At 42.6% G+C, this 22,125-nt stretch overlaps 1 protein-coding gene across 2 annotated transcripts in view; it reads left to right on the top strand.

Moving 5' to 3' along the window:
- LOC118105897 (cGMP-dependent 3',5'-cyclic phosphodiesterase) overlaps positions 1–22,125 on the top strand; it is a 152,032-nt gene that overhangs the window by 111,455 nt on the left and 18,452 nt on the right. For both annotated transcript variants that reach the window (XM_035153913.2, XM_035153914.2), the window contains exons 3-13: positions 9,575–9,664; positions 9,930–10,018; positions 13,876–13,985; positions 14,850–14,905; positions 15,102–15,161; positions 15,643–15,799; positions 16,527–16,579; positions 19,186–19,260; positions 19,672–19,713; positions 20,387–20,455; positions 20,836–20,966. In XM_035153913.2, coding sequence (XP_035009804.2) covers positions 9,575–9,664; positions 9,930–10,018; positions 13,876–13,985; positions 14,850–14,905; positions 15,102–15,161; positions 15,643–15,799; positions 16,527–16,579; positions 19,186–19,260; positions 19,672–19,713; positions 20,387–20,455; positions 20,836–20,966 — 932 coding nt within the window. The remainder of the gene's footprint in view (positions 1–9,574; positions 9,665–9,929; positions 10,019–13,875; positions 13,986–14,849; positions 14,906–15,101; positions 15,162–15,642; positions 15,800–16,526; positions 16,580–19,185; positions 19,261–19,671; positions 19,714–20,386; positions 20,456–20,835; positions 20,967–22,125) is intronic.

The raw sequence follows: 22,125 nt of genomic DNA, 5'->3' as shown, positions 1-22,125 counted from the left end.
GCTCCTGTTTTAAAATAACATCTTTTTTCGTGCATGAAAACATTTGCATATGAGGTATATACCCGGCAGTAGCAATGGGGATTTGCATATAGAAGAGCAATTACACAGCATATTACATTTGTATTTTTACCAAAAAAAAGCCACAAAGAGAAAAGTAGAGCAGATAGTGTTTATAATACAACTGAACTAATAGGAAAATGATCTAATAGGTTTGACAAAGACTACAACCCTGAATCAGATCATCAATCTGTTGAGCTTCATTTCTAACCTCTCCCTCTCTATTTCTTCTTCTTCTTTAATTAAAATGTAATAGTGAGACCAGATGTGAACAGCTGTGGGCCGTAGTCTCTGGAGATGCTAAAGCCTTAGACTGACTGAGAGCAGAACTGGCAGACGATCATTACCGCCAGAATATTATTGTCAGGTTTTTACAGCTTGTGGCTCTGATCCCTAATAAATCTTGTTGGATTTCTTATGGATGAGCTCATATAAAATTTGGCCCCCAGCTTTAATTAAGTCATGAAGTCTTAATGATTCAACCAAAAAAGGGTGACGTGAATGATAAATTTTCTTTATAGAAGTGATATATATTAGAGAACAGCGACCACAAAGCACAGATATACAATGACCAGTGACTCTGTCCATCAGGGACAGTGAGACCACGTTCCAGTCTCAGTTTCTTGGTCTGTCTCCAAACCTTCTTGGAACGCTCGAACGCATCTTGCTGCTCTGAGCGATGTGTGAATTTAATCAGCGAGCAGTTTGCTCTCTTTATGGGACTGGCTTCCCCTGTTTAGTCTGTCTATTCCTGCCACTGTCACTCTCACGCTTTCTATCCATCATCCACTTCCCTCGAGTCATGTTCGAGGAAATATTATCTTCTGTTACCTCGTCTCACTTTTATACATTTCACTCAAAACAATCTGTATGTCTCTCTCACACACACACACACACAGATGCACACACACAAACAGATTGGTTAATTAAGCAGCAGCAGCGTGAGGCACCTGTTTCTCCTGCTCTTCACACAGTGATGCTGACGGTCACCCTTATTATCACCATGGCAGCAGGACTTTATTGTTTTACACCGTCAATCCTTTATCTGTGTTTGTGTTTGTTTGTGTGTGTGTGTGTGTGTGTGTGTGTGTGTGTGTGTGTGTGTGTGTGTGTGTGTGTGTGTGTGCATGGTGGGGAAGGTCCTCATGGCTTGGCTGTATTCTACAGTGCATGTGTCTCCAGTATGTTAGTGATGCTACTGGAGACCCAGCTCTGTTGGAATAACAGCCAGGACCCAATGCAACTGCTACCAGCCTCCCTCTGGCCATACTGCACGTGTTTGTGTGTGTGTGTGTGTGTGTGTGTGTGTGTTGTGTGTGTGTGTGTGTGTGTGTGTGTGTGTGTGTGTGTGTGTGTGTGTGTGTGTGTGTGTGTGTGTGTGTGTGTGTGTGTGTGTGCGCCCATGCCTCTACCTTAGTTGTTTGACATGTATCCTTCACGTTCCCTTCAGCGACTGACTGGAAAAAAATCAATCAGCACCACTGATTCACTTATTCAAATGTTAAAGTGTAAACAGTGCGTCCCATGTGCACTTAAACATGCACAGGTGAACATAAAGCAAGTAACGGAGAGAGTGGGCTCGCGGTTTGCTTTAATGCACCGAGGGGGTCGTCGGAACATGTAAACAGTTGGTTCTACATAAAGATCTATGGGCATGAAGGAGGATGCTTTTAATTCTTCCTGGAGTGGGATGCCATTACCCTTCTCCCTCTTGCTGTTAGATCAAGGTCGAAGCTCTTGAAATGCAGATTGGCTTGATTCTCGGCATTAGACGGCTCCGTGAACAAGGCAGCTGATAAGAAATATGGGTGTTACCCTGAAGGCTCCAATTAGCTCCTCAGACTAATCCTCCCAGTCGAGTCTTTAGCTAAGCTAGGTCTTTATCTAATGGGGCCAATTTAGAATATTAGTATTGAGCTAGCCGGCTAATCTAATATCTGGCTTTCAGATGAATGATTTGCCTTCATCACATTTATGAGTGATATCAAGCACCAGGTAGCCTGGGGGGTTAATTGGTGAAATGGTGACATATACGTGTAAAATACCGTTGCAAGGTCAAACAAAAAACCTTGTTCCAGAAGCTTTATGTACATATGTGAGCAATGTCACGTTACTTAGGAATACTCTGACCCAGCCATTCAGAGCTAAGGAGACATATTATGCCTTTTGCTCGTTTTTTCTTTTTGTGTATATTTAAAACGTAAAAAGTAAAAAAGCCATGATCGGGGTAGCTTCTCTTATTCACAGAAAACACTGCTCCTGAGGTTCCTCAACAGAAGTCCAGCCGATACTTCAGGGGAATCATGATGTCACATGGCATCACCATGTCCAACACTTGCATAATACACGCCTAGAGGCTAATCTGGCACGCCCGCTAACAAAGCCAAGTAAAACAAGAGCGGAGGCAGATATCTCCTAAGCACACAGGAAGCGGTTGACCCCCAGACTCAGTGGGCCATCTGGCCAATCGGAGCAGACTGGGCTTTATCAGAAGCGGGGAATATGAGCATAATATTTCTCCTTTAAGAGGGATTCATCTGTTTTAAAATGAGGAACAAAACTTATATCCTGTCCTCCTGCTCAAAATTATGAAATTTACCCACAACTCACATCTGGGACAGTGACTAATAGGACGTGTCAAGACTCAAATCTCTCACCATATGTTGAGGTTTTCCCACTGCATCATATTTAGACTGACTTCTTGAAGACTAATGCACATCTCATAGCATTAAAAATGGGCCTTGTTAAATGATAAGAATGTGGAATAATTTGTGGAGACACTTGAATTGTGTTCACAGAATCTTGTTGGTGGTTTCTAAAGTGAATATCTGCGAAGAAAGGTGTTGAGTGCCAAATAATTATTTCACATGTGGCTGTGTCAAAGTGGTTGATTGATTTTTATTGTTGGTGGAGGAAGAAGCTCAGTGGAAGGACATAAATTGATATGGTTTACTTTAATGATGATTATAGTTTTTATCTTTTCCGCAGGAGACAGATGGGAGTGCACAAGAGAAATAAATTGTTGTGTCGCACTTTATTCTCATAATTATGGCTGCTGTTCCAAAGACAGGATCTATAAGTCATGTGTGTCACATGGGCTCATCAACATCAGATCTAAATAAACCAGTCATTTGTCTTTTCCAGCGAGACCATCCACCAAAACTGTCAAATAACAGCTGTTCTCCAATGATGGCCTAATGGGAGTAGGAATGAAAACGGGGAACTTCTTTCTGAAGCAAAATTGAAGTATTTCTTAGCACAGAGTCCACATACTGAAAATACTTGGGATCAAACTATCCCCAAGACAACTTAGATCCATATTCTTGATATATGTCTGCAATCTATCTGCTTATATCTATCTGTTTCTCTATAGTGTAATTTTTATATCGTTGTTTCTGTCTACTCTTTGTTACAAGTCTATCTTTCATCGAGGAGCAATCCCGCCTCTCTTGCTCCACCTTAGGGTTCTTCCTTTTTAATGCCTCCGTGCCTCCAGAGACATTATGTTTTCAAATGATCACAAGACTCACAGATTAGATTTGGGAGGTCAAAGGTCATGGCCTTGTTTTTACAAAAACTTATATTTAGCTTAATAATAAATGTAAAACAGAAAAAAAGTCAGATTGTCTTTATATACTGTAGCTTGGCTATATATATATATATATCCTGGATCCAACAAAGGTCCCTTTTATCTTCAGTTGAGGTATATAAAAGTATATTTAAGATTTTACTGTATTTAACTCTTCATCTCTTACTGACTGTTCAATTGTTTTCTGGTTGTGCTGTGACCTCGCTTCATCACCACCTACTCCTCTTTTTTCTTTTTCGTCTCTCAGCCACATTTGCAGCACCGCTTTCTTGCTTCTTACATCATGCATATTCCATATCTCGCTGCTGTGCTCCTCAGGGGCTCAAATGTGCTTCCCGCTGAACCTTTTGCTGTTGCTGCAGCTTCCAGATTCATATAAAGAGCCCCTCAGAGAGAAGATCCTACATCAACAAATACAACTGTCTAACTGTTTGTGCAATTATGCTTTCACCATTAGAGAGCACCAAAACAAACGGTATGCGAGTTGGCTAAAGCAGAGCTGGGTCAAACAGCTGTGTTAATTTAGTTTGAATGAGTTCAAAACCCTATACGCCATATAGGCATGTGTACATGAGACAGTATTGGGAAAGTTGTCGTTCATACAAGCAGAGAGCACAGCAGACTAAAGTAAACCTAAACCTGAAGGAATGTACAAATATTATCTGGCCTAGTTCTGCTAAGTAGGAAATTATCTCGACATTGTAGCGAGCTGATTTGTCTTTATCCTGCCAGCCACAGCTCTGTCCATGTAGACTTAATTAAACTTTTCAGTGAGTTGTCCTCCTGGAGTTATGCTCCAAATGTCTGCCTCCCTCTCTATTAACTCTGATTTATGGCCGCTGCAGTTCAGGGAAAAGACACAAGGAAAGGGTGAAATCTTGCCCTGTAATTCTTTTTCCACCTTCACCTACATTTATTAGCAGTTCAGCGTTACATTTTTCTTGTTGATTAGTGTTCTTGGCATTTTTGTTTAGTTTTTCTCCACCAGCGGCAAACAAGCGTCACCCAAACATTTTGAAATGCCCTCCTGAGGAGCTAATGGAGCGCAGAAAGGAGGACACACTTCATGTACCTTCAGTTAAAAACTTGCAGGAAGTTAAAACTCACAAAGAAAGTTGTGTGAGGAGGAAACAGAAATAGAAAATAGTTTGAATTGTCCTCTGGATAGCTGCCTATGAGTAACTCATACCCCATTGTCCACAATGACAGTTTTATGTGGTCATTGTGATGTGAACAATGTCGAATGATAAACAGAAGAGCCACTGATTTTGATTATGAGCAATTATTAACTGGCTACACCAGCAGCTGCATCTTAATGGAGTCACATGCTTTTACATGCTGTTATATAGTTTTTTTGTGTAATAGTAAAATGTCCAAAGTTAAAAAGCTCAAAGTCTAAAATAAACAAAGCTCCTCCCGTCTAACAAAGCAGGTAAAGCGAGAGCGGAGGCAAACATTCCTACACACACTGGAAGTAGTTGACCAATCACAACGGAGAGGGCCAGTGGGCCAATCACAGCAGACTGGGCTTTACCGGTAGGGGGGCCTTGAAGAGACAGGAGCTAAAAGTGTTTCAGACAGAGGCTGAAAAGAGGAGCTGCAGCAATGAGGAAAACTGATGTGTTTTCTGAACATTAGAGCGTCAAACCCAAATTAAGATTATGAACCCAAGTCTGTCTTCTTCAAAAGAGACAGAGGAAATATGTATGTGAGGGGCGTCTGTGTTTAGTTATGCTGATCAGTGGTGAGAAAGGCTGTAGACAAAGACAACAGCAAATGCTTCACCCTGAGGGAAGGAGGAGTGGGAGAGGAACGGGAGGAGATTTTGAGGTTCAAGTAAGTCACGATGATCCAGGGAGGAAAAGTTAGAGAGGTGTGGAAGGAAGCTGGGAGGAAATGGGGTAAAACCATAATGAACTGGTTTAACTTCTACTGCTATGTCGCATGTGAAACAAGACAACGCAATTAACCCTGCGTCACATGAGTGCACTGCTGTAAAATATTGTGAGTGACAGTAATGGAATGAGTCGAATGAATGTATCTCTGAAATGAAATCGCAAATAATTACATCAGAATAATGAGCGCACACTATTATGTTAATGGACCTTCGCGTTGTCCCGTCATGCTGTTGTGATTCCTCTTCGTGATCAGGGAGGACGTATCTCGTATTAAAATATGTTCTCTGTCGTGGCTTTTCCAAATCAATTTGGATAAAAGCTTTGGCCAAATTCACATTAAAAGGCATTAGAGAAAAAAACGACAGTATCTATTAGTGTAATGAAATCATTTCACCGTTTTCATTCAAAACCTGCAGACCGTCATGCTTCAGTTTTGAAATAATTGAAGGATTATGTTTTCCTCTGGGCAGTCCTTCCTGCTGCGGTGACCCTTAAAACCCCCACTGCATGATCTCTGAAATACATTGTGTGCGTTTTTGTTCTTGAAAAGCTCATACTTTTGAGAAACTGCATCACCTGATAGCTACTAAATGAAAGTTAATTAGAGAAGATAACACGGTAAAAAGTACAAATTAATCCGTAATTATAATGAAATTGCGTAAAAGCAAAAATACGGAAAGGAACTGATTATTTTATGAGCAAAAAAATAAAATGTGTTTGAGTGTGTGCGTCAGGACCTGTTGAGTGGGTGTTGGGTGAGAGAGAGAGAGAGAGAGGCGATAGTAGGAGGAGCAGGTAAATTAATATAACAGCTGGTTTGAGGTTTATGGTGAGAAATGATTTGCAAAAGGTCATAAGACAGCATCTGACTTATACAAAGGTATACATCTTATTGCCAGTAATGCACGTGCACAGGCATGAAGAAAAGGGCAGAAGGTTTCTGTGTCTGACAGGAGAGTGGGGTGAGGCACAGACAGTCTGTGTTTGTCTGCTGCTTCCGGTCAAATATTACTTGTGAGGATTTGTGCAATCATTTCAAGATCCATGGCTTAGGATGCAACACACTCACTCAAACACACACACACGCACACACACACACACACACTGGATGAGCTCCAGATTCATTACAACAGCACTCTGGCGGGCTGATTGAGTGATCAAAGTTAATCACATTTAATCATCTCTAATCATATGTAATAACCAACACTGAGTGCTCAGGCATGACAACCCTCCACTGTCTCTCCACCGCTCCCTTTTCTTCTTCTCTCCTCCTCCACTCCTTGATCCACCCCCCAACGCAACCACGCAAACACCACCCGCCTTCTCCTTCACCATCTCTTCCCCCCACTGAACCCAACATGAACTTCAGTGAGAGGTGGAGGAGAACAGGATACGAGGAGGGTGTCAAAAAGAGGAGGAGGAGGACAAATTAAAGCAGAGGCCGACAGATGGTCAACCTCAGTGGAACATCGAGCAGCTCTTCCTCTTCCTTCCGGCTCCGCTGTGTAACTCTGACAGCTTTGTCGGAAACGACTAAAGGAGGATGATCTGGCAGTAGCAGACATTATTTTCAACACTATCATCTTCTCTCCAATTTATATTCAGTACAAAGTTTTAAAAGCTGCAGAGTCTTAAGCCTCCTCGTTTTCTTCCAGTGTTTTTTCACGCTTTGATCAGATTTCCGAAGACCCACTGGGATGCGTCTTTAAACTGCAGTTACATGTTATCATAATGCAGTGTGATAACTGGAGCTGGTGGGGATTTAAGCACACAGTGCGTAAATAGTCTTACTGTGTGAATTTATATAGCTGTCACATTGGATGTTATGAGCACTCATCTGATAATAAAGCTGTGGTTGTAAGATGAAACAGCTCTGTACGAGGGTTGGGAGATTGGACGAATATATCATCGATCGTCGGTTGCAGATTGTTTTGGCAATTTTTTTTTGATAAATATTAGGCTGTCTCCTCGAGAATTGATTCAACTCTAACCTAACCTAGGAACTGGCACTTCTTATATATATCATTATATGTATCTATTCATTCATTCATTCATTCATTCAGTCCATCCTGACACTGCTCACAGACACACAAACAGTGTCATCGAACACATCTGTAAACTCAGACTGGGTAAAAATAACATAATTTTGTTTTCACAAACACAAATTACATACGTAATTATTTACATGCAGAGGGAGGAAGTGAGATCTTATCACACATAGTCCAAGGAGTCAGCTTGAAGAAGCATTCAATACCAGGTAGGAACACACAAGCTGTCCACTCGGATCTCCCAGGATGGATGTCGATACCAGGTCTAAAAATCCCCCAAATCACAAAGTATTGTGCTCAGAAGAATGATGTATTCACAAATACTCGTGCACATGCATCGTGTTCGAATCTTTTGCCATCACTGAACTCCTTCAGGTTGGATGTTTTGTCAGATTTAAAGCCCAAATAAGCCAAAATAGGTAATTTTGCATTCTTTGTGGCAACAACCTCTTCTATCATTGCATTTGCTGATACTGGCGACATGGGTACACACACATGCACAAATATAACGTGAGTCGATGGTTGTTTGGCTGACCGTGGCCGACTGGAGCATTTTAACGGATCGCCCAACCCTATTCTGTTCACCTGTTTTTAGTGTCTGTAGTGTAGAAAGTAAAAATGTAAAAACAAAAACCCTGAGGCACAAGCTCAATCTTCCATGACCTTAAAATGTAACATCCCCTGTTATCTCAGATCCCCTCTGTTGTTTTCCTATTCCTCCATGTCTCTGCCCATGTCTCCAGACACAATCTTTATTAAAGCAGAAAGCTGCTTTTAGAGGAACGAAGCGAAAACAAACGTCTCTCACCTTGCAGCTATATTGTCCCTTTTAAAACATTAGTATGCTTCAAATGAAGTGTCTGTCGGCTGGTCAAACAGCCTCTGAGACACCCTCGCCTTACACCATACACTTTTTGACAGCAGAATTGAGGGTCTGGGTTTTTTTCTTTCTGTCTTTTTTGCAATTTCCTCTTTTTGGAAACTGAGCGATCAGCTGGGCGTGTAAAGTGATGAACGGAGATAGATCTTTTTAGTTTCTGCTTTCCCTGACTACAACATTATTTCCATTTGTAGTTTGGTCATGTCTCACCTCTCTCTATGATGGCAGGCTTAAGACCCCCACCTTCAAGCCTGGCCATTCAGAAAAGCTATAAAGACTTTAGATGGGTTCAGACTACGAACAAACAAACGCCCAGTCTTTACTGTGAAGAGGGGTCACTTCTGTCTGGTTTATTTCAGCTGAGATGAGGTACTCCATGTCTGTCTTACTGATCTGTAGATGTGCGGATTTTTGAAGTGGAAAGTCAAAAAAGATGAATGAAGAATTGTAAATTTTGATTAGACGAGCAGAGGCAGACTGTAATTAAGATAACCACCATGTTTCCAAGCACCTCTCTCCAAGTTAAGTGCCTTAATCAAATCTTTAAAAGGAGCATCAGTGAGGGAAGGAAATCAAATATGTGAAACATGAGATATTTGCCAGTATATGTGCTCTTTCATTTCCCAGTTTGGGATCAATAAAGTCCATCTATCCATCCATCCACCCACCGACCTACCTACCTACCCACCCAACCACCCACGCATCCATTTTCGTCTACTGAACAATGTAAATTAATTGTTAAGTGTTTGGTTTTCACGTTGCCAAAATGAAACAAAAGCACAGAGTGTCCTGAAGAGCAAAACTAACTCCCCTAATCCCAGACACGTCTGAGCTCAGTTCATTTTCAAGTGCCTCGCTCATTTCTCCAACAGGCACAGATTTGCTGTGCATGTGCAGAGTGTGTCACAGTTTAAATATTGTTTCAGAGGCCTTTGCTGCCTGCCAAGCTTAATATCTGGGGAAGAGTTGTCGCAACATAAACCTTGTACCCACAAAAAAAACAAAAATAACCGCAAAGGCCTCAGGTTTCTGGAGCCGTGCGTTGAGATCATAAGCAAACAACCAAACAGACATCAGGGCATCTGTTTGTCTCCCTCCCCAGGATGCTTTGCTGCGGTTGGCGGCGGTTGTTGACGCTCGCTCGCTGCGAGTGGCCCTTCGAGACAGCATTCAGGAGCTGCTATCCAGCACGGTATTTGAGCACAAACACACACAAAATGTACACAAATAGTAGAACATGATTGGAATTTTTCCTGATTTTCCTGTCAGCGTTTTCAGCGTAGTGGAGCTAAGTGTCTCTTTCCTGACATGGGAGCAGGAACACAGACCCGGGCCTTTTTGTAAATGGATGAGGCTCATCACTCACTTCATTAGTTAGGATCTGATTAATACTACAAATGAATGTGCACGTAAATGTGTGTGTGTGTGTGTGTGTGTGTGTGTGTGTTTTATTCTAGGAGTGTGTATGTGTCTACATGCTGGAGGGAGACTCGAGGCTGCTGTCTGACGACCCGCCACATGAACTGCCTCTGGAGGGAAAGATCAGGTGTGTGCTGCTCATGTGCTTGTGTGTCTGTGTGTGTGTGTCTCCATGCAGCGAGCAGCAGATGTTTTGTCTCTGTGAATCACCGCTGTGCGCTGATTTGCTCCGACGTCGCTGAGGGCGGCGACACCCTGAAAAGCAATAGAACGAGGGCGAGACGAAGAGAGGGGGAAACACACACACACACACACACACACACACACACACACACACACACACACACACAGCTCTTTTCTCTGCGTGAAAAGCAGGTGGCACCTGAATGAATATGAGCTGCTTAGACCCCAAATCACACCATCAACACAAAAGCGTCACAGAGGGAGATGTCATCATCGAGACACAACACGGGCCCTCGCCGCTTCTTTTATCCTCTTCATCTCTCATCTCTATTGCTTTCTCATTAGAACTCTCCCTTCATCTCACTTTTTCTTTTTTTTCCCCACCTCTCATTACACATCCCCCCTCTGTCTCTCTGACAAGCTCTCCCCTTCCGCTGTCATCTGCTATTCCACCTTGCCACCTCACTGCATCAGCCTGTCTTTGCCCTTTTTCCCCTCTCTGCCCGGTCTCTCCCCGAAGAGCGATGAAGCACTAAGCCGGTTGTGTTTTGGTCTCTCTACTCTCCCCCCCCTCCGCCTCCCCTCACCGCCGCTCCTCTCCCTCTCTCACCTTCAAGCCCTCTCCCCGCGGAGGCGTTGCAGGGCTAATAGCCGAGGTGACAGCGTCCGCGGTCCCTCGGTAAGACATGACGAACCTCTCCGCTCTTAAGTGCTCTCCGAAGCTCCACAACCCTGCGTGCGACTGCGCCTGCTGCCCCGGCACTGGCAAAAACCAATACTACATTATTGATGAAACTGTCTGTTTGTCAGACAAGAACCTCTTTTCCAACACCTCATTGCCACACAAACACAGGATCGCACACACTTACATGCTTATGCACAAGCATGCAAGGACACAAGATAAACATACAACCCAGTGCACTCAATCTCACACACACACACACACACACACACAAAGCACATATTCGCTAACACACTGTCAGTGCAGCATGCAGTCTTGAGGTAGTGGGGATATTAAAAGAGCTACAGGGCACTTTGTTACTTTCTCCCTCCAGTTCACCTGCTTATATAAGCCTGTTATCGAGACCAACACACACACAAAAGCACAAACATGCACACACTCCATGAACCCGTCTGAGAGGCAGAAGGCCGTGTTGGTTGAGCCCATTTTCTATTACATACAAACCCATTAACTGGACCTTGACACGCACAGACACACAAAAGGTGCACAAACAAGATCTGCAAAGAAATCCCTCTCGATTGTTTATCCTCGAAACTGTGTGTTTTACAAGATAAGTGAAATTTTATATATCGCAGTAGGTAGATGCACAGCTCAAGGTTGAAGAGATTCACAATATAGAGATTCACAATATAGAGATTCACAATATAGAGATTCACAATGCTGCTGCACAACTACTGCAATCCTTTTTTAGTGGGAGTAAATTTTATTTCCATGAAACATAGTTTTGTGAAAAGGACGACTCACATTTTGACAAATTAATTTATTATTGGCAAGTTGCAGATGAATGATGATTGATTTTGTACAATTATCATTTGGACCGCAAGTTATATATGCTTATACATATACATATTTAGGACTAAACTCTTATTTAAATGTACAATAAATCATCTATAAAACTCAGATCAAAAATATTTCATAAATCAGTAACTGGCCTGACATTGAACATGTCCTGAGGAAACACACAATCCATCATTAATGGATGGTCTACAATTCAATCTAAATTGAACATATTTATATAATTATGTCACAGCCACATATTCATTTTTAGGTAGGGTTGGTAATTTGTTTCTGAAACACTTTTTATTTAATTTTCTAATAACAGTAATAGACATGACCAATCAGGGCATAGCTGTCTTTGGTACCCTGCTGGTGCTTTCACTGCGGATGTCCAGAGTCTTCACAGTCAACACCGCTGAAGCAGAGACGATAGCCAGAAGTAAGCGAGCGAGTCACGGAAGGGTCGTCTACTAGCAGTTGTCACGGTGCACATTCATGTGTTTTGGGGGCGTAGCTTTGACGAGAGGGTCAATGGGAGGAGGTGGGACGTGTCGGATGCATTTTAGTGTAGTCTGCTCTTGTTAGCGTTTCCAGGATTATCAACCCTATTATTAACTAAAAACACGACCTGCTAATGCAAAATGTGTTGACATTGGTAGAGAAGCACGTAGACGCTGGACGGATGTTGTGGACTGTGGGAGGAAGCTGGAGTACCTGGAGAAAAACCACACAGACACAGGGAGAACATGCAAACTCCCCACACACAGACACTGGCCAAACTGGGATTCGAACCAGGAACTTTCTTGTTGTGAGTTGACAGTGCACCACTGTGCTGCCTAATATCAAATCCACAGCTGCAAAATGTATTTACACATCATGCAACTGAAGTATGCAGGCTCTACCACAATGCTTTCCACACTGTGTTTCACTTGTGAGCCATGTATGTTAAATAGTGTACACAGAGGTACTATTACTCCCTTACTACAGAGTTGTGTATTCTTACAGTACATACATGACCAGGCAAACACAGACCAGGAGCTGCTATAGTGAAGCTTATGAGCTCTGTCATGTGCAGAACCGTAGAGAGAAAATGGTAAAGCAGTTATGAAGGGTGGATTTCAGAGTACAGGTTCAGGAATGAGCATCACCCACATCTATTAATCGTCAGCTGATCTGTATGAGCACCACCTACTCACATATCCACGGACATCGCTGTGGTCTGTTGTCCATCTCCCAGTCTGTGCTGCTGCAGCTGCTGACTGCTGCCACAGGCCTCCAACTCCACACTGTAAACACGGCGTGTGCCACCACTCCAGCTCCCTCTCACTGCCTCTGAGGGTTTCATGTTTCTCTTTTTACATGCTCAGAATAAATTGGCTTCATGATCACGCAGTAAAGCTGATTTGAACAGACATTAGGTAAATGTCAGCTCTATTTCCCACAATGATAAACTACAATGAGAATGAGATAAATGGACATTTTTACATCGAGGCAAAACACAGACGTTTAGCCACTGCTGTGTGCGTGTGTGTGTGTGTGTGTGAAACTATTTTCCTTCTTTTTCTCATTTATTTCCATATTCATGCAAGTTTCACTGTGTGTGTTTACTGGACTGTGACACGTGTTTTTGCATTTGTGTGTGTGTGTGTGTGTGTGTGTGTCATTGGCAGTGGCAAGTCAAGAGTAAACAAGTTCTTGTCTTATATTTTAGCATAAGAAAGCTGCCCTTTGTATCAACTGTAACACAAACGCAGACTTACACCTTTGCCACCATGACACCTGGCTTCACACCTGGCCAGCACTAACACACACAGACACACACACTCACACACAGACACACACAGACAGACACACACACACACACACACACACAGACATATACAGACAGACAGACACACACACTCACACACAAACACATACAGACAGACAGACACACACACTCACACACAGACACATGCAGACAGACAGACACACACACTCACACACAAATGGTCGTATTGATTTCATATAATGTCACAATGAATAATAGAACCATTCATACATTAATTTTTTTTTGTTTTGGTCAGTATCAATGAACACAACGTGTCTGTTTTTGTAATGTTGCTGATTGTTTTTCCATTTGCGCAGATTGTCTTCCAAATCCGCTCTTCCTGTTTGTCTCCCCACTGTCTGAAACCACTGTCTCTCTCTCTGCTCCTGGCTCTGACCAACGTGCTGTAGGTAACAGTCCCTCCCGAACCAGGGTCATGCTCAACATGTGTGTTTGTGTGTGTCTGTCTTAGGAGTATCGCAGACCAGCTGAAGCGATGTCAGTGTGCCGGCCTTCCTCCATCTGAACTGCCAGAGAAATACAGAATCTGCCTCGCAGCACCGTTAGCGGCACACAGAAGAGGTGTGTGTGTGTGTGTGTGTGTGTGTGTGTGTGTGTGTGTGTGTGTGTGTGTGTGTGTGTGAATGGTGCTTGTGGACACACAAATGGAGCAGCATCTGAGTGTGTGTGCGTGCATTTTTGCCTGCCTGTGCGAGCATCGTTCTGTGCATACAGAGGAGCAGAGAGATGTGAGAACAGAGAGAGGGAAGTAGTGAACATGAGATGATGATGGCTGAGGAAGAGGTATGGAGCTGTGTGGGCAGCAAAATTGGACGAGAGAAAAAGCGATGAAAGTTGTAGAACAAGAAAAAAACACCCAGGAGCTCGAGTAGAATTAATAGACTCCACACTCTTTAAATTAAAGAGCGAGAAAATGAGAAAATAACCTTGAGGAATGTAATCACACAAACATCTGAGAACAAGAGCAAATGCCTGAATCATAATAGCTCAATAAATACCAATGAACAATCAATATTGTTGTGGAAATAAGAGTCCAATGTGGCCTAATCATCATTCTGCGTGTTCTGTACAAACAAACACAACAAGCCTGAGTTATTAGACTTATTTCGGCCACGTGGATCTGCTGCTGGTGTCTGCTCCACATCGACCTGACTCGCAAATGAAAGGAGATGAAAGAGAAGAAGAAACTGTGTTATGCAAGGACATAAATTGTTTATTTCTCCATGTTCATTTCCTTTATACACTTCCGTTAGTGTTAGAACATGGAGGGAGATAATAATAATATGAAGAGCACGACAAGGACATGAGGATAAAATTTAAAAAACGGTCTGTTTTGTGTTATGTATTATGAATGCTTGTCCTCCTTCTTTCTCTCTCTCGCTCTCTCTCTTTCTGTCTCTATCTCTCTGTGTCTCTGTCTCTCAGCTGTTGTGATTCCTATCTTGAACCAGGAGCGGGACAAGGCCATCGCTGTCGTTTTGGTGAGACCTTGATTAAAAGGACATTTACTGGGGTTTCAATGCAATAATAAACTGATGTACTGATCAAGTCATAGCTTTGTCTATTCATGAAAATAAACAACATGGGTTCAGTCGATTTACGTCACAGAGACGACAACATCCTGGAAGAGTCATGCTCACGCACTGGATTGGACTGATGTGTGTTTGTGTGTTGCAGGTTGGCTGTAATCCACTGACTGATCAGGATGAACTGCATCTTAACATTCTGGAAAAACACGTAAGCATTCCTATTTCATGTCTTTGTCGTAAATATAAAACAAATGAAACAACTTGGCAACAAGGCCCATATACGACCATCACCATGGTGCTTTACATGTGTTACAGCAGAGGTAATGCACAGCCTGTATGAAGGCAGATCTTTGCCAATAATACGAACAGATGTAGACACAGAAAAAGCCTCTAAAGGAAGCCGCACCTAAATTTACTTAAAGAGTGCAGATCTCCACCAAGGCCCGACCGTCCCCTTATTACACCTCGTTTAAATTCACTAGGTGCAGATTTTCAAGCTCACAAAACGTCTGTCTACTGGTTGTTCTATGTATCTCTGCTAAAAGTGTGTGTGTGTTGTGATCACACACACAAGCTCAGCAGGGATTCCTGTGTGATATTTACATCACCTTTCCATTGGTTTTTGTAAGCTAAAGAAATATTGTCCTCAACTGACTTTGGTGCTCGTCTGTGTCTCCGCGACATCACAGGCCTCGGTGGCGTGCGTGCGAGTCCAGGCCGTTCAGACGTCCTACCAGAGGCCTCCCCTCAGCCCCTCACCCATACAGTCCCACAATGCACTGCTGCATCTCAACATCTCAGAGCAGGACTACTGCGAGCTGGACCGCAACATTCTGCAACTCTGCGGTAATGTCGGCACGCACGCACACACACACGCACACATATACCCTCATATACTCACACGCATATACACACACACAATTTCTGTCTCTCTGCTCACACACACACACACATATGCTTTTACACACACACACACTCTGACACTGTCCACACACTCACACTGGTGTATGAGAAGTGAGGTATGTTAATAGAGAAGCCCATCTGGACAAAAAGCTCTATGAATTTAGATGGACTCTGTCACTGGCACAGGGAATATGTGACATCTCTTGTGTGAAAACAGAAAGCTTTGTAAATACACTGTCTAAAATCTCATGCTTAATGAAAGTGGACTCGCTAATGCTGCTGCTGCTGCTCCACACACACACACACATCCATCTTGTTTACTCCCTGGTAATTGTCAACAAATATGAGTTGCCTGTAGTCCCCTTAGGTTTTTTTTCCGGCCTTTCTTCTTCTTCTTCTTCCCCGTCCAGCACTTTCTTTTTGTCTTCATCTGCAGTCCAGGCATCCCTCCATCTCTTGTCTTGTCTTCATGATTAGTCCCTCTGTTAGCTGGTTGGCGTTCACCCTTCCTCGACCTCGCTGTCTCAGTGCATCCCTCCGCGGATTGCTTTCTGTCCACTCGCGTACATGTTCTGCATTCCCGTCCTTCCCCGACGCCAATCTGCCCTTGCTCCTCTCTGTTTTTTTCTCTCCCATCACGGCCTCTCTCTCACTCCCTTTTCACTTTCAGGCGAGCTCTATGACCTTGACGCAGCCTCTCTCCAGCTCAAAGTCATCAATTATGTAAGTGGTCGAGATCACTCACACACTCCCACATGGTACACATGCACAGTTAAAAATGTACAGCACATGCAAAACATGAAATCCTTACAGCGACTACCCCTCTCTCCCTGTCAGTGCCCATACCTCAGGCTCTTCATCACACAATTACTTCATCAGCATGCCCCCTCCATGTGCATAATATACGTTCCCTGAGAGCGGGGGAAGATATCAGGCTTCAGTTACAGTTTGTGCAGAAACCTGACAACAATTTTAAATATATGAAATGATTCATAGATAAAGACAAAGATATGGAGGAGGGAGAGGTGAAGGTTATACTGCATCAGAGATACAAAGCCTCTTTCAGAGCTTCAGAAAAGCCAAATGAATGTATGCAAAACACTTGTGGTTCGTTTCTCAGACAACTGAGCATAAAGGACTTGATGTCTTGTCTGATTGTTAACTTTAGATCATTATCCTAAACTGTAGGACATTGTCTTTCAACGTTCTCTCTCCTCATTTCATATTAGTTGCAGCCTTAATACTTAATACTACTATTTTTGGAGATTCAGATATTCACAATATTTTTAAAACCCCTCCTCAACCCTTCCTCTCCAAGCGTGTTGAATCTACGGTGGCCTTCAGGCAATATGAAAATATGAAAGGTCCTCTCTAAAGCTAGTAATTGGTTTGTCGGTCTCTGGGCTACTGTAGAAACATGGTCATGCAACATGGCAGCCTCCATGGAATAGAGGCAATTCTTGAAGTAGAAATAAAAAGGCTAATTTGAAAGTAATACATACACAATGATTGTACACTATTGAAATCAGACAATATGGCTAAAATATAGATGTTGTATTCCAATTGTACCATAGATCCTTATAAAGCCTAAACACTGGAGTTTTTCTTTCTTTTTCTTTCAAAAACAGAAAGTCTGAAAATAATGTGTCAGTGTTTATAAAACAATTTGCAGCTAAAGCACTTAACCTGTTCAAATTTTTTGACTCTGATGCATAATCAGCATCTCATTTTCAGCCTTCCACCCATTTTCTTCAGAATTTTCTATTATGTCTTCTGTCAGTTTAATAAGAGAAACTCATTTAGTTTTAACTGCTGTGCTCTTGTAGCAGAAAATTATATTCATTTTGGCTGCATGAAAAAAAAGATTGTGATAATAAATTATTTTTATCCAATGCGGTCTTTTTAAAAATCTATTTATTTCACTGTAAAAATGGTCAAATCTGAGACGGGTGAGGGATTATTATCATCTACCTGCAACTGTTCTACCTTGATGGCTGCAGGAACGTCTCTGTGCGGTCAAACAGCGCTGCTGCAGTGCGGCCGGCCTGTACAACACTACGTCAGCTTTTGACGCCTCCATCATGCATTTGAAGGAAGGGAGAGGCTGTAAAAGCCTGCGGGGGTTTTAATATGTGTTTTGAGTGCGACATGATTTTCTTTCGCCTGTTTATTGTTACAGTTGTAGAGGAAGGAAGGTAGAGAGAGGAGCGGGAAATTGTTGCTTCTGAAGAATCGTCATTTTGGTGGGAAGTGCTCGGGGCAGCTCTTATGAGATTAGCAGTATTTGGGAAAAAGGGGGCGGAGGGTCTTATTATTATATGTGGGTGCAGCATCATAATTTACGTGTGTGACTGAGGGGCGAGTGTGTGTTGGCACCAGCTGTTGTTTATTCCTGTCCTGGTTGTTCTCCATCCAGCTCTGTGGATTACACAGAAGAATATTGTGTCAGGAAACGCTGCGCTTACGTATAACTGTGCGTGGGTTCGTGAGCGTGCATGTACGCTTGTGTATATTGCGTGCGTACTGACATTATTTGTGTCAGCGTGTATAAAGGTGGGCTTGTTTGCACCTCGGGAGTCTATTTCAGGCTATGAATGTGAATGAAATGTTTCCCATCAGAGACAACAGCAGGATATTGGTTGCAACTCCTCAGGACACAGAGCACGGCAGCAGAAACATTCAGATACTCACACACACTTACACACACACACACAGACAGCAAAACGGGACTTTCAATGTCTATGCAGGGATTTAGAGACTTACAATTTCAACGGAAAACGTTAATCTTGTGCTTAAATCAATGCATGATAATGTATTTAAGGTTATCTGCAAGGAAATGAATGTTTTGATGAGATGATCACTTATTAAATACAAGATATCATGAGTAAAAGTTGATGCATTTGGTGTATTGATTATTAATATCAAGATTATTCTCATAAAATTAAAATGAAATGACCCAGGATACACCCACGTATTAAGCAAGGTAGTCCTATTTGTTGAAAAGTATATGAATGAATATATAAATGTAGAGAAGTTGACTGACAATATGTGTAAAAGATAATAATATGTGTATATGCTCAGTTTTATATATATTCCTTCACTCAAACAATTTTAGTCACAATAAAACCAGACAGATTTTAACGGAGATAGTATTGAATTCTTGTCCCTCGCTAACTCCAGTCATTTTCCATTGTCCACTGATCTCTAATCTCTGCTTCACACCTTAGCTACGCTCCATAGAACCTTAAATTAAGGCTTTAAAAACAATCTGAGAGAGATTTTTGTGATTATATATCAAGACTCATGTTGTGTTTGGCTTCTCCCTTCAGCTGCAGGAGCAGACTCACTCGCAGTGTTGTTGTCTACTACTGGTGTCCGAGGACAACCACCAGCTGTTTTGCCAGGTACGCACACACAGACTACACACACACAGACTACACACACACAGACTACACACACACAGACACTCGGTTTGTCATGAAAATCACCCCACGAGTACAGGCTCACATATATCAATACCAGCTATGATCACTAGGGGAGCAAATCAAAACACCCTTTGTCATTAAAACAGACATCATGGGGTCCAGTTTTTTTTGTTTTTCAAGAAAATTGCATCAGGCACATCAACAGGCTATTGATTGCAATGGGACAGAGACTTGGTCCCCTGCGCATGAGTCATATGTCAGTTTGAGGTCTCCACCAGGATAGAAACTCGTACACACTCACACACACATTAGCAGTGACTCATTCACCAAAGAGTATTTGGACATGAACATTTGAATAAACAATAACCTTTGACCTTTGTGACCCTGTAGGTGGTTGGAGACAAAGTCCTGGAAGAGGAGATCAGCTTCCCGGTGAGGTCAAAAAACATAATCATTACCAGTAAAAAATGTACAGATGAGTTTATTTAGGCATTTCATGTATTTGCCAGTTGGTGCTCCTTTTTTATTTATTATAGAATTATTTGTTGACTTTCAATGAGTTAGTATAATAAAGTATATTCAGAAAGGTTTGTCGCAATTTTAATCAGGCATACATGCATTGAAACTCATCTTGTAAGTTTCTTTGACGGACATGAGTGAATAAACCTCCCACATTAAATCTTTTATAATCCCTGGCAGTGGTTATAATTAAGAAATTTGGCCAATAATAGTATTCGTTTCCTCTGGGTTGCTATCAGTCTCCTGTCCTTGGTTGTTCTGCACACGTCGCATTTTTAACAGGCTTTCCATTATGGAGTGAATGGACTGCGTACCCCAGCATAAATGATCTGTGAAATCTTGATAATAGTCGGTGTAGAGAGATATTAGAACACAAAAAAATGCACCCTGGATAGACCATTTGTGCTGATTTAACAAGGGAGCTAATGGACTTCTGTCTGAATAAACAACCTTTGTTTATATATTTTACCACTATAAAATGCTCCAGTTTCTCCATTTCGCTCGTTCTCTCTGCCTCCCACCCTCATTACACTCATTTTCAATCACCCCGTCTTTATCTGTCTCTCCTTTTGTCTTGTCTTTTCAGCTCATGTTTGGACGTTTCGGTCAGGTTGTTGAAAAGAAGAAGTCAATTACGCTTCAGGACATCAGTGCAGTAAGAACACGTCTGCCTGTCTGTCTTTCTGTCTGTTTGTCTGTTCGTCTATTAAGCAACCAACCAACCTACTAACCTACCTACGCGCCTACCTACTAACCAAACAACTACCTACTTACCTACCTACCTACCTACCTACCTACCTACCTACCTACCTACCTACCTACCTACCAACCAAACAACTACCTATCTGCCTGCATGCCTGCCTGCCTGCCTTCCAACCAACCAACCAACCAAACAACTAACCTACCTACCTACACACTAATAACCTACCAACCAACCAAGCGAACAACCTAACTACCTATACCTACCTACAGACCGACTGACCTACGTACCTATCTATCTATCTGATCGTATGTTTTTGTGTGACTTTCTCTCAGGAGGAGCGTCGGCAGCTGTCCAGTATGTTAGGCTGTGAGATCTCCTCCATGCTGTGCGTCCCAGTGGTCAGCAGGGCCACTGGTCAGGTGGTGGCGCTAGCATGCACCTTCAACAAGCAGGGTGGCCAGAGGTATGTATGTAAAAGCATTTCATGAAGACTTCAAGAGACACTCAGTGAAATCCTGTTTTTAACTTCGGAGCTGTTCACAAATCACTGTAACTCAGTCACTAATGGCTTATTGCTAAAGCATTTTAAAAATGCAGGGTTGTCAGTCTGAAGATGATTAGGCTTTTCCTAAATCCTGAAGCACTGACTCATGGAAGATACAAAGATTTATGTGACAGCGGCTCACAGTAACGTCAGGATGGGTAGCCTTTGGGTTTGGGTTTGTAGCAGTGGAGAGTGTCCTGCTACTGTGTCCAGTAAAATCTGCCACTAAGCAGCCGAAGGTGCTGCATGGCCCTCGTCAACAGATACCATCACGTTGGAGACAAATCACCCAGTCTGTCTTTGTGTGTGTGTGTGTGTGTGTGTGTGTGTGTGTGTGTGTGTGTGTGTGTGTGTGTGTGTGTGTGTGTGTGTGTGTGTGTGTGTGTGTGTGTGTGTGTGTGTGTGTGTGTGTGTGACCATGCAGATGGCTATGTAATGATCTAGAGTCAGGTCATAAGTCCAACAGCAGCGGGTGATGAGGCTGCACACAGTATATGTGTGTGTGAGGACCAGTTTAAGTAAAGACCTAATGAGACATTTTGGCTCATCCTCACTTTTTCAAAGAGCTGTCTGAGAGTTTAGGGGTTAGTGTTAAGTTAAAAAGTTATGGTTAGGGTTAGGTTTAGGCATTTAATTGTGATGGTTAAGATTAGGGGCAAGGGAATGTATGTATGCCAAAGAGTGTCCTCATGTAGTCAGGACCAGTAGACCTCATGGGGACCAAAGCCAGGTCCTAATGAAGAAAAATGTAATTTCTGTGCTCCTGGTTAAGGTTAGTGGTAAGATGTGAACAGTGGTTAGGTTAAGTTTAGTGTTAGGCATGAATATGGAGAAGGATAGCTGTGAAAACCTGTGTGTGTGTGTGTGTGTGGGTGTGTGGGTGTGGGTGTGGGTGTGGGTTAGTGTTAGGGGTATGTGTGTGTGTGTGTACTTGTTGCCAGGAGCTATTCTGCTATCTCCTCTCTACAGAAGTCTATAAAAACACACCCCAGCTGTGTGTGTGTGTGTGTGTGTGTGTGTGTGTGTGTGTGTGTGTGTGTTTGTTTAAAATACAGTTTGGACGTTAAACGTCTTTTTA

This window comes from Hippoglossus stenolepis, chromosome 4 (genome assembly GCF_022539355.2).
Source record: "Hippoglossus stenolepis isolate QCI-W04-F060 chromosome 4, HSTE1.2, whole genome shotgun sequence".
Lineage (NCBI taxonomy): Eukaryota > Metazoa > Chordata > Actinopteri > Pleuronectiformes > Pleuronectidae > Hippoglossus > Hippoglossus stenolepis.
The sequence above is the reverse complement of the archived record's forward strand: the minus strand, read 5'-3'. Positions and strand labels throughout refer to the sequence as shown.